This window comes from Tupaia chinensis, unplaced genomic scaffold, assembly GCF_000334495.1.
Source record: "Tupaia chinensis unplaced genomic scaffold, TupChi_1.0 Scaffold138725_1, whole genome shotgun sequence".
Taxonomy (NCBI): Eukaryota; Metazoa; Chordata; class Mammalia; order Scandentia; family Tupaiidae; genus Tupaia; species Tupaia belangeri.
The window spans coordinates 445054-457860 of NW_006198617.1; the positions used below are offsets into that span (position 1 = coordinate 445054).

A 12807-nucleotide genomic window follows, 5' to 3' on the forward strand; every position below is an offset into this window, starting at 1 on the left:
GGGCGCGGCCGGCTCGCGGGTAGGGCAGGGGCGGGTTCCCTGGAGAGCAGGAACCGGCAGGCAGGGGTCCCGGGAAACTGGGGCTGGAGCTAACTGGGGCTGCGAGGGTCCCCTACCCCAGCCCAGGGGACCCGCACCTGCTCAGCCGCGCTTCGTTCAGCCGCGCTTCGTTCCTGTGCTGAGCGCCCACCGAGGGCTGCTGTCCGAAATGCTGGAGAGCCAGCCAGCCGTGACTACCCCCTTTCCCAGGGTTTCACGTTTCTGGCTGCTTCTGGGAGGGAAAACTAGCTTGTCTACGCGGCGGGTTGACAGATCTTTCCCCGAGTACTTAGGGCTGACAGTGACAGGGGCGTGTACCCCGTTAGAGAGGCGCGTTTGTGTGTATGGAGGGGTGTGCTGCATGCAGCTCTGAGACTTGGCTGTGTGCCTCACTGGTGTGTGCCTCAGTGTCTCCACCTGGGCAGTGGGAATAGCCCGTGTGCATCCCCTTGGCTGGCCGTGGCCCAAAGGGTTGTGTTGAGTGCCAAGGATGAGAACCGCCGGGTGCCGAGAGCAAGCGCTGACAAAGGAATGTGCTGCCTCTTCTTTCTTAAACCAGGTCAAGTTTTCTTGTCCTTTGAGGAGAGTTTTTAGTAAAGCACAGCCCTTCCCTAGGTCTGAGCGGTGGAAGAGAGAATTGTGAGCTTGAGGACCGTGGACTCTAGCTCTGCCTCCTCTGTGCATGCCAGAAGGGCTCCTTGAAGCCGTTGTGCCCGTTTCTGAGAACGGAAAGTGGAGGCCTGGGAAAAGGAGAGGCCTGCATAAGGTGGGGGCAGAGCTGGGGTAACATCCAACCTGAGCAGGGGGCCTGCACCAGGCCCCACCATATCCACAGCCTCATAGCTGCATAGTTGCGACACCCGTGCTGTGACACTGACACCCACCCTGCATTAGGGAGACAGAGTGCCCTGAGGTTGGGCCCGCAGGAAGTGACTTGCCCAGCCTCATTCCAGCGTAGAGCAAGGCCTTCCACAGGGCAGTGCCAGGTGGCCCTGCTGGCCATGACACTGGCAGCCCTGGCCGGTCGTCCAGAGAGAGGCCTTGTGGCCTTTCAAACCCTCTTTTCTGAAGTGGGAGGCCTCTGGTTCCCTGGGGGTTCAGGAGGCCCATTAGACCCAAGGGAAGAGAGAAGGGAATGGTGGGGCTTTGTTTTCCGCTTTCTCTTCCAAGTAGGTGCAGACAGGACAGACTTCCAGAGTCCCCAGCCATCGTTCCCAGTCTGTCCCTCCTATAAACGACCGCCCAGGGCTAGCTACAGACGTGCCTGGGTAGCCCGTGGCCAGGCCTGGGGAGAAGAGGGAGGCCAGAGGCTGGCAGCACCTCTCAGGCCCCAGCAGCAGGGACTGCAGGTGCAGGGTGGGCCTTCTTGGCCGCGTGGGGTCTGGGTGTGTATCTGGGAGCCGGGGAGGGCTGGTCTGCCTTGGGCCCAGGCCCGCCTGAGCTGGGTGGAAACAGCCTGTCTTAGCAGCTTCTGACCTGGAGGCCGGTGCCCGTGTCCACTGAGAGACGTGAACACAGGCTGAGCCGTCCAGTCCTCCCAGCTCTGGGGCAGATGTGTGCCTGCTCATCCCTGTGGCAGAAGGGGGCTATGACTCCCCTGCAAGCTTTGGCTGTGAGCGAGGACAGTCCGAGCAGCTGCGCTCATTAGGCCCTCAGTTCACGTGGCCCTGTGCGCACGTGCACCCCAGCCACGCAGAGGAGGGGGTTCATCCTGCAGGGATTTGTGGCATACCTACTGTGTGCCCAGCATTCCTGTAGGTTCTTGGAGCTGTGGGCTGTCGGCCGAGAGGGACTGGATGATAGTTGTAGAGCACGCTGGACAGGCTCTGGTGCACAGTGACGCGGCCGCGGGGCGGCTATCAGCGGGCAAGGCTGCTGCTTCAAATCAGGTGTCCAGGAAGGCCCCTCCCCAAGGTGGAATCTAAGTAAAGACCTGAGGGAGGCCCGCAGAGAGCAGCTGCAGAACAGAGTCCCACAGGAGAGGCAGCGCGAGCTAAGGCCTGGGGTGCCCAGTGTGGGTTCAGAGCTGCAGGGAGTGGAGGAACCAGAACCAGAACCAGAGAAGAGGACGGGAGGATGAGGTCGAAGGCCATGAGGGCAGACGGGGGCCTGGAAGCATCGTGTGGCCTTCACTTTGACTTGAGAGAGGTGGGTGCCCCGGAGGGTCCTGAGCAGAGCTGATGGGATGGCTCGGGCCTCCTCTGGCTGCTCCGAGCACAGCAGGCAGGGCAGAGCAGGCAGGTGCTGCTGCACAGTGTGAGCAGGGTGGGGAGGACCATCAGGTCCCGGGCAGATGTGGACGGAAGCATGGATAGGACTTGTGGCGTGGGGGTGTGAGCTCAGGCAGGACCCCAGTCCAGGTTCTGAAGCATCTGCTTGTGTTGTCACCGCGGTGTGGGGGGACCGAGGCACACAGCTGGGAGACAGCTGAGACCTCATCCCCCGAGCAGCCTCTTCCTTGGCCCAGGGTCCAGTGTCCTAGTTGTTTCGAGGAGTGGGATCACTCCAGGGTCCCGGAATCCTGGAACTTTCCACATCTTCCAAAGCCCCCATTTTGCAGACAGGAAGAGAGCAGCTACCTCTGGCCCCGTCAATACCCCTAAAGGCAGCAGGGCTGCGAGTGTAGCACCAAGCTTCACGGGGGTCAGGTCCCAGTCCCCGTGTGACCCCACAGTGCCTCGTAGGACCCCAGGTACCCGGAGCCCCAGTACCCTGCAGGTGCCCCACGATGCTGCCACACAGGGAGTGTGCAGCAGCACAGGCTGGGTCTGCAGTCTTTTGCAGATCAGCTGGGTTTCGTCCTTATGTGCCTCCCAGCTCTGTCAGGCTGGCCCAGCAAGGTCCTTGGGAAGTGACCTGCTGTGAGTGCGTGCAGGTACCCAGAAGGCTGGGGCTCCGGGCTGGCCTGCTCTGCTACCCTTGGTGTGGGCCACGCTCCTGGACCTGGGTCTGGCTGTCCTCAGTCTCCGTCTCCTCATCTGGGTGGCGTTTAGATTTGCTCCCCCCCCCCCGAGGCTGGGGAGGGACTGAGAGCCCTGGGATGAGAGACCCCAAGAAGTGTCCCTCCTTAGTAGAGTAACCAGTTCCTTTTTTTTTTTCTTTAAGAGGTTTTTGTTTTAGGGCACATGATCTTGCTAGAGAGAGAGAGAGACAGTAAGAGGAAAAGTGAGAGATCACCCCCATGGGGCATGGCCACACCATAATCCCTTCTCCATTCTCCCAGGATCTTGGACACACATGCACACACGCCCAGCATGAGTTTCAAGCCACCAGGCCTGGGACTCAAACCACAGTCGGACATATGACGTAATCACTATGCCATCTGCTGGCCCCGGTTTGCCATTTCTTTCTTTTTATTTATTTATTAATTTATTATTTTGGTGGGGAGAGGTTTTGCTATAGGGTGCGTGCATTCGCCAGAAAGACAGAAAGTGAGAAATCACCCCGCCCCCCAGGGGAATGGCCACGCCGCAATCCCTTCTCCTCCATTCTCCTCTTGGGATCTTGGGCATGCACACACATGGCTGACATGAGTTTCAGCCACCGGGTCCAGGATTTGAACTGTGGTCGACCACATGGGAGTCCAGCGACATAGCCATTACACCAACTGCCGGTCTCTGTTAATACTTTTTAAAAATAATTATTTATTTAACTTTATTTATTTGTAATTTGACCAGAGAGAGTGTGTGAGAAAGCAAGCTTCCAGGTCCAGGACTTGAACCGTGACTGGCCATGTGGGAATCCAGTGCCCTTAGCCACCACGCTACCCACCAGCCCATGATTTACCATTTCTTAAGATCTAATCATACTCTGTGACCTTGATGTAGTTCTCAAGCCTGGGAGGGGGGAGGGGGCAGTGGCCATCTCAGGACAGGGACACAGGGCTGGTGGGAACAGCTTTATATCTCTGGGCAGAGCGAAGACTCGGGCCTGGCCCTGCCCTGGGCTTGTTCCTGGGGCTTAGGGTGACACACGCTGGCCTCTGTGCTAGCCTGGGGTGTGGGCCCTCAGGGCAGCTGTCAGGGCCCAGCCTAGATAAGGGCCCAGGGCTGCATGTCCTGAGCTGAGATAGCAGTATCAGCAGGCCCAGAGGGGAGGGCACAGGCCCAATGTCCCGCTTCCGCAGGGCAGGCCACCCTGGCAGGCTCGGGGCACAGCGGGGCCAGGCAGAGGGAGCAGCCGTGGGGAGCAGCGCCATGCGAGCCATGACCAGACACTGCACGCCGGAGAGTCAGCCCACGGCCTGCCAAGGATCAGATCTGAGCTGGAGGCCTGCTTGCTGGTGTCCTCCAGGCCGACTTGTGGAGGGAAGGGAGTTGGGCAGTGGGGACCTGCCCAGCTGTGACCGAGGCCGAGGTTTAGGCTGAGGCCTGGCACTTCGAGGTTGCTCAGTGGCGTGTGGTGTAGCAGGTGGGGTGTGAGTTTAAACTAATCTTGCGCTACTCATTGTCCCACGTCCACCCTGGCTATCCCAGAGGCCCGCTGCCCCCTTTCATCCTGAAGCCCCTCCCAGTGGCCCAGCCCCATCTGCAGCCAGCTCCACATACCTGAGCCGAGTGCTGCCTCCCCGATCAGTGACCCCATCCGGGGCTTTAGGCATCATACGTGCTCAACCAGGAGGGAGGGAGCGTGGAGGGAGCTGAGTGCTGGCCTGTCCCATGTGGGCGGCCTCACAGGTGGGCACTCCAGCTTTCCTGTTGTCTCCTGGGAGCCACTGGCCCAAAGGCACAGGCCTGGGTGTGGGGACAGCCATCGTGCTGAGCATGCCCATGGCCCACGGGCTGCCTCGAGCACTGGGGTGTGTCTGGCAGAGAGAGCACAGCAGTGGTTAGTTGGACAAGTATTTCCTGGGGGTCCACCTTAGCTGGGGGCAGGAACATGGTGATGACCCACTGGGGAGAGAGGGACAGAGAACCCCGAGGTGTCCCAGGGCCAAGGCCATCCTCGGTCCAGTGGCTGCTCCAGGAGTACTGACAGGGAACGCACGAATGGACGACCAGGGAGCACCAGCAGGCTTGCAGGGGTTCGAGGCCCCGGTTCCGCTCTGCAGAGATGGAGCTAGAGCACAAGTGAGATCTTTCAGTGGCCTGCAAGGCTCTTGTGGTTGGGCCCTGGATACCCTGACATGGCTTCCTGACTCCCCCCTGCTCACTCAGGCCCAGCCACTCTGGTCTCCTGTTCCTTGAACTTTCTACCCCAGGGCCTTCGCACATGCTGTTCTCCCACCTGGACTACTTGTCCCTGAGGGTTGCTCTTGGCTCCTCTCTCTGCCAGGTCTGTGGTGCAGAAAGGCCTCCTTTGTCCACCACCCCGCCCCTCCTCTGCAGCATGGTGCTCCTTTGCACATGGCAGCCCGTCGCCTGCTAGTCCTCGGTTATCCGTGATGTCATTTATTGTCTGTCTCTCACTAGAACAGGCCCTCCTTGATGGATGGATGTCGGGGTGTTCACTGCTGCCCACTCAGTACCCCAAACTCTACCTGAATGGAGCAGGCGTTCGATGGGTTTGGTGATGAAGCAGCCAGGGCAGGCGGTTGTTCCCTTGGCGACCCAGTCAGTCCCAAAATAGTCTCCTGATCTCGGCCTCACTGTCCTGCGTGAACTGAACTGACCCCAACAGGTGCAGGAGCCGAGGATCGAGTCCTATGCTATGCAGCCAGGGTGGCTGGCACACTACAGAATGACCATCAGCCCATGGGAAGAGGGACCGGGGCCACCCTCAGCTGAGTCTGGCAGACAAAGGGAGAGGGCATTCCAGGTAGAGGGAACTCTAGACTCAGCCTGGAGGTGAGAGTAGAGGCTGGGTCAGGGTAGGATGAAAAGATGCACTTGGCTCTGGGCCGAAGCCTGGGTTCTAGAGTCACCTCCATTCACTGTGTAACTTAGACCTCTGGACTGCAGTTTCCTATCTGGGCTGGGGAGCTGGCTGTAGCCTCCTTCCTGGAGCTTTGAAGGAATGAAGGACGATCCTGGGCACCAGAAACCCTCCTGATGCAGTGAGCTTGCATGTGACCTGGGCCAGCCATTTGCTCTGTCAGCCTGCAGTCTTTGTGATAACAGCACAGGCAGAAGGCTGGACAGCGTGTAGGAGCAGGTTCTCTGGTGCTTTAAGGCAAAACATGTGGGGCTGGATGGGGCATGGCGGTAATGTGGCACCCTGCAAAGCTGACCCACATGGGAAGGTTCTGGGTTCACATCCAGAGACCTCCCTGAGTGCCCATGATCTGGGGCTTACTGGGGCTTGGATTACAGTGTGAAGACCCTGTCAGGGGTGCTGCCTTTCTTTGTCTCTGGAAGAAAGAAAGAAAAAGTATTTTTAAAAACTTAAAACTTGTGAAATGCAATTTACTTTTAGCTCTAAAGTTAAAGCGCATGAAACAGAGAAAGGCACTTTGCTTGGACTGGTTTTCTCAGCGGCTTCCAGTTCACATCTCCTCCACCCTTCCTTCCCCACTGTACTCCAGCCACCTGGCTCCTTGCTATCCCTGACTGGCCCACTCCTGCCGTGTTCTTTTTATTGGCTGCTCCCTCTGCCTAGAGCTTTGTTCTCCTGGATATCACATAGCTCTCTCTTCTCTTTTCTGTCTCTGTCCCCACTACAACTCCCCCACCCAGTCCCTATCTCCCGACATTGCACCCACTCACCTTATTTTCAGATGTTACCTTTCTCTCCTTCTGGTCAATTTCACAAGGACAGGACTCATTGTTTGTCTTGTTCATTGTTGTGTTCCCAGTATCTGGAACAGTGCCAGGGACTCTAGAAACATTGAATGGACAAATGGATGGATGGGTGAGTGGATGGATGGATTAGTGGGTGGGTGAATAGATTAGTCGTTAAAGAGATGAATGGATGGGTGAGTAGGTGGTGAGTGGATGGTTGAGTGGAATGATGATGGATGGATGGATGGATGGATGGATGGGTGGGTAAGTGGATGCTTGGGTGAGTGAGTGGGTGGGTAGATAGGAGAGTGGATGGATGGGAAGGTAGGAGACAAGTGGGTAGAGGAATGGATGGTTGGATGGATAAATGGATGACTGGATGAGTGGGTGTGTGTGGATGGGTGCATGGATGGATAGTTAGGTGAGTGGAGGTAGGTGGGGAGTGGCTAGATGAGTGGATGGATGGGCAGATGGGTGAGTGGATGGAAAGATGGGCAAGTGGATAGGGTTAGGTAGATGAATGCATGGGTGAGTGAGTGGATATATGGATGAGTAGATGGATGGGAGGGTGGACAAGTGGGTGGATGAATGGGTAAGTGGATGGGTGACTGGATGGATGGATGGATAGGTGAATGGCTGAGTAGAGTGATGGGTTGGTAGATGGATGGGTGAGTGAGTGAAAAAATGGGTGAGTGGATGGATGGACGAATGGATGGATGGATGGGTAGATGGATGAGTGGGTGGATGGGTGTTTGGATGGATGGATGAGTTAGTGGATGATGGGTGATGGATGGAGGAGTGAGTGAGTGGATAGATGGGTGAGTGGATGGATTGGTGGGTGGATGGATGGATGGATGGATGAGTAAGTAGACAGATGAATTAGTGGATGGATGGATGGGATAGTGGATGAGTGGAAAGATGGATAGGTGGGTGGATGAATGGGTAAGCGGATGGATTGGTAGGTGAATGGCTGAGTGGGTGAATGGATGGGCGAGTGAGTAAACAAATGGGTGAGTGGATGGATAGATGAGTAGATGAATGGGTGTTTGGGTGATGGGTGGAAGGGTGAATGAGTGTAAGGATGGATGGAAGAATGCGGTAAGTGAGTGGATAGATGGGTGAGTGTAGATGAATGAATGGATGAGTAGATGGATTGATGGGTGAGTGAATAGATAGATGAGTGGATGGATGGATGGATGTAGAGTAGATACACTGATGAGTTGTTGGATGAATTTGTAGTGGATGGATGGGTCAGTGAGTGGATAGATGAGTTAGTGGATGGACGGATGGATAGGTGAGTGAGTGAATGGATGGGTGGATAGGTGAGTGAGTGAATGGATGGGTGGTGGATGGATGGGTGAGTGAGTAGATGGATGGGCAGGTGGATGGACAAATGGGTGAGACTATGGATGGATGGTGGATGGATGGGTCAGTGAGTGGATAGATGGGTTAGCAGATGTATAGATGGGTGGGTGAGTGGATAAATGGGTAAGCAGATGGATGGATGGATGGATAGATGGGTGAGTGAGTAAGTGGATGGGGTGGATGGATGGATGGATGGATGGATGGATGGATGGATGAGTGAGTGGATAGATGGTTGGGTGAGTGAGTGGATACATTGGTGCATTGATGGATACATTGGTGAGTTGATGAATGGGTGAGTGGATGGATGGGTGAGTGCATGTATGAATGGGTAGATAGATAGGTGAATGAGTGAATGCATAGATGAGTGAGTGGGTGGGTGGCTGAGTAGATGGATGGCTGAGTGGGTGGGTAGATGAATGGTTGAAAGGATGGATGGATGGATAGATGGAGGATGGATGGATGAGTGAGTGAGTGAGTAAGTGAGTGAGTAGGTACATGATGAGTGGATGGATAGATGGGTAGATGGATAGAGAAGTAAGTAGATGCATGGATGAGTGGTGGATGGATCGGTGAGTGAGTGGATAGATGGGTGAGTGGATGGATGGATGGGTAAATTGCTGGATGGATGGGTGAGTAGATGGATGGGTGAATAAGTGGACAGATGGGTTAGTGAATCGATGGACGGGTGAGTGGATGAATGGATTGGTAGGGATGGATGGGTGAGTGAGTGGATAGATGAGTTTGTGGATCAAAATGTAGGTGGGTGGATGGATGGGTAAGTGGATGGATGGATGGGTGGGTAGGTGGATGGATCGATCGGTAGATGGATGAGTGCATGGGTGGATGGGCAAGTGGATAAATAGATGGGTAGGTGGATGGATGAGTGAGTGGAGTGATGAATGGGTGAGTGGGTGGATGGGTGAGTGACTGGATAGATGAGTGAGTAGATGGATGGATAAATGGATGTATGGATGAGTGAGTAGTTAGATGGGTGAGTAAATGTATAGATGAATGGGGGGGTGAGTGAGTGAATGCATGAATAGGTCGATGGATGGGTGAGTGAGTGGATAGTTGGGTGAGTGGATAGATAGATGGGTGGATGGATGGATAAGTGAATGGATGGATGGGTAAATGGATGGATGTTTGAGTGAGTGGATAGATGGGTGAGTGTATGAATGGATGGTAAATGGATGGATGTGTGAGTAAGTAGATAGATGAGTGACTGGATGGATTGGTAGATAGATGGATGGATGGATGGGTGAATAAGTGCATAGATAGATGAGTGGATGGATGGATGGATGGATGGGTAGATGGGTGAGTGAGTTCATAGATGGATGGATGGATGATGGGTGAGTGAATAGATGATTGGATGGGTAGATGAGTGAGTGAGTTCATAGATGGATGAACAGATAGGTGGAAGGGTAGATGGGTAGGTGAGTGAATGGATGGATGAGTGATTGAGTGGATAGATGGGTGGGTGAAAGGATAGATGGGTAAATGGATGCATGAGTAAGTGGGTGGGTGGGTGAATGGATGGATGGATGAGTGAATTGACAGGTGAATGGATAGATGGATGGGTGAGTGGTTAGAGGGGTTTGTGGTAGAATGAGTGGTGAATGGATGGATGGATGGTTGGATGGTTGCTTGGTTGGTTGATGGATGGGCGAATGAATGAGTGGGTGAGTGGATGGACAGAGGGGTGGGCAGATGGGTGGATGGGTTGGTGAGTGGATAGATGGACTGGTAGTTGGATGGATGGGTGAGTGAATGGATAGATGGGTGAGTGAGTAGATAGATGGACAAGTGGATGGATGGGTAGATGGATGTATGGATAGATGGATGTATGGGTGAGTGAGTAGATGGGTTAGTGGATGATGAATAGGTGGATGGACAGATGGGTGAGTGGATGAATGGATAAGTGGTGGATGGATGGGTAAGTGGATGGATGGGCAAGTGAATGGATAGACGGGTAAGTGGGTGAATGGTAGTATAGTTAGATGGATGGGTAGATGGGTGAGTGAACAGATGGATGGATGGATGGATGGATAGATGGATGGATGGATGGGGAGTGGATAGATGGATGGATGAATTGGTAGATGGATACATGGGTGAGTGAGTGGATGGATGGAGGAGTGGATGGATGGATGGATAAATTGGTAGATGGATAGATGGGTGAGTAAGTGGATAGATGGATGAGTGGATAAATGGATGAGCAAGTGGGTGAGTAGATGGATGGATTGATGTATCAATAGATGGGTGAGTGAGCAGATAAATGGGTGAGTGGATGGATGGATGGATGGATGAGTGAGTGAATGGAGTGATGAGTGGGTGGCTTGAGTGGATGGATGGATGGTTGGGTAGAAAATGGGTGGATAGGGTGATGGATCATTGGATGCATGGACAGATAGATCAGGAACTTAAACTATGGTCAGAGAGACTTTAGTTGAATGTTTTTGCAATAGAAGGTTGGGGTAGACTGGTGGAGGGCATGAAGACCTGTTTGTCCCTGCTTCTCATGTCCAGTATCTGTTTCTCATGGACTCTGGGGCCCAGTCTCTTGCCTTGCCCGCCACATTTCCAGTGGGTTCTGTGCTGGTCCTGACAGGCTGGGTGCTGCTGCTTCTCTGTCTCTCTGGCCTCTGCTTTCATTGCAGGTTTGCCAAGCTTTGCTGTGTGAGCAGTGCAGGTTCTGAGAGGGGGCTCAGGTGGGGACGTGTGAAGAGGGCCGTGCAGGGCCCCAGGCACTGAGGTTGTGACAGTAGCTAGGGCACCTGTGGGCATGTGTGACCCAGACGTAGCTGCATGCACATGTTTTGCAGGGATCACTTTATCTGATGCTCTGCACAACCCGATGAGGAATGTAATTATCTCCCCACTTTACAGATGGGGACACTGAGGCTCAGAGAGGTTAGTCAGGACTCTAGCAGTTGAGTGACTCCAGGTGCCTGTCCCTCCACCTTGGCCTCCACGCTGGGTCCCCTGGGCCCCTGGAGGCCTCCAGGTTCAGCTGCCCATCCCCACCCCACCCACAGGATGTCACGACCGGGCCGTGCTGCTCTACGAGTACGTGGGCAAGCGGATCGTGGACCTGCAGCACACCGAGGTCCCTGACGCCTACCGTGGGCGCGGCATCGCCAAACACCTTGCCAAGGTAAGGGGTAGGGGGATGGGGCTCTGCCCTCCTACTCAGAGGAGACAATGACCCAGTGGCCAACTCCAGCCCATGCCTTGGCCAAAGCATAGGCTCACGTGCCGTCTTGCCCGCAGTCTCGTGGGGCAGGCATCAGTTAGCACGCATCCCCTCCTGCTCCTCTGGGAGCTGGGGCATTCCTCTGGACACAGGCACCTGTCTGCAGCACCCTGGCATGGCCATGCCTCCAGGGTCACCACACGCCAGCTGTGTCAGGGGTTGCCCGGCCAGCCTGGCTCCGTGCGGCAGTCCCAGCACCCGGCCCTGTAGGTGCTGGGTGGATCATCGAGGAACAAATGGATGCACGATCCGGGAGCTGGCTCTGCCATTCTGCCGCCCCTTCCTCCCCAAAGCACCTTAAGCCCCAGGCTGCCTGGACAGCAGGTTTGGGCTTAAGGACGGGAATCGGAACTCCACTGTGGCAGGGAATGGCCTTAAAGTCCCTTGAGGGCTGCTCATGACCTGGCTGGGCCCCCTGCTGGCCCCTACCCTGCCCTGCCCTCTGTTCTCAGCTCAGGCTGGGGAGAATGGGGCTGCCTGGTGAAGGGAGAATCTCGTCTTCTGTGTACAGGCCCAGCCTGGAAGCTGGCCAGACCCTGGGGTTACCCGGCCACCAGGAGGCAGCTCTGGCAAGGTGGCCAGGAGCCTTCTCTTGGTGGGCTGGGCAGCCAGTCCCACAGCTCTTCCCTCCACCCTGGCCAGGCCGCCCTGGACTTCGTGGTAGAGGAGGACCTGAAGGCCCATCTCACTTGCTGGTACATCCAGAAGTACGTGAAGGAGAACCCCCTGCCACAGTACCTGGAGCGTCTGCAGCCGTAACCCCGGCCCGCGGGCACCTGCCCGGCTGGAGCTCTCAGGAACCGTCCCACCCGGAACAGACTCAGCACTGTTTTTGTAAGGACGCTCACCTGCTCCCTGTCCAGGGCCATAGTGGTGGCCGGCAGAGGAGGGGAAGTGACCCCGTGACCCTGCAGAGGGTGGAGCTCTCAGGAACCGTCCCACCCGGAACAGACTCAGCACTGTTTTTGTAAGGACGCTCACCTGCTCCCTGTCCAGGGCCATAGTGGCGGCCGGCAGAGGATGGCAAGTGACCCAGTGACCATGCAGAGGGGAACTGGCAACCACTGTCCCCGTAGCCCTTTTTCCACGGGGACCAGCTGGCTTTGCAGGAGACCTCCTGCAGGCAGTCGTGGGGACCTGGCACTGGACTGGGCCCTGCCAGGCCGCTCCCTGCTCTGGCATCAGCAGAAGGGCTGATTTGGGACCCCACCACCACCTCCTGGGTCTGCATCTCTTTTGGAAGCAAGAAGGGTGTTCCCTGGAGCCAAGGCAGCAAAACTAAACCTCGTGTGCCAACCTCCAGGCCAGCTGACCTCACCAACGCTGCGCCCTGTCTCTGACTTTGCACTCTGCACGGTGCAGAGCCACAGCTGGCAGCCCTCCCTGAAGGAGACCAGGGGAGGAAGAACAACTGACAGCAGCCGAGCTGCCTGTGCACACACACTCGCGCGCGTGCACACACACACACACACACACACACACACACACACACGC

At 55.9% G+C, this 12807-nt stretch overlaps 1 protein-coding gene across 1 annotated transcript; it reads left to right on the forward strand.

Annotated features, from left to right (window-relative positions):
* The first annotated feature begins 6804 nt into the window (after nucleotides 1-6804).
* Nucleotides 6805-12631, forward strand: NATD1 (N-acetyltransferase domain containing 1). Its single transcript, XM_027765570.1, has 4 exons — nucleotides 6805-6828; nucleotides 11096-11214; nucleotides 11956-12096; nucleotides 12230-12631. Exons 1-3 carry the CDS (start codon nucleotides 6825-6827, stop codon nucleotides 12070-12072), a joined length of 240 nt encoding a protein of 79 aa, XP_027621371.1. The 5' UTR covers nucleotides 6805-6824; the 3' UTR covers nucleotides 12073-12096; nucleotides 12230-12631.
* Nucleotides 12632-12807: the final 176 nt, after the last annotated feature.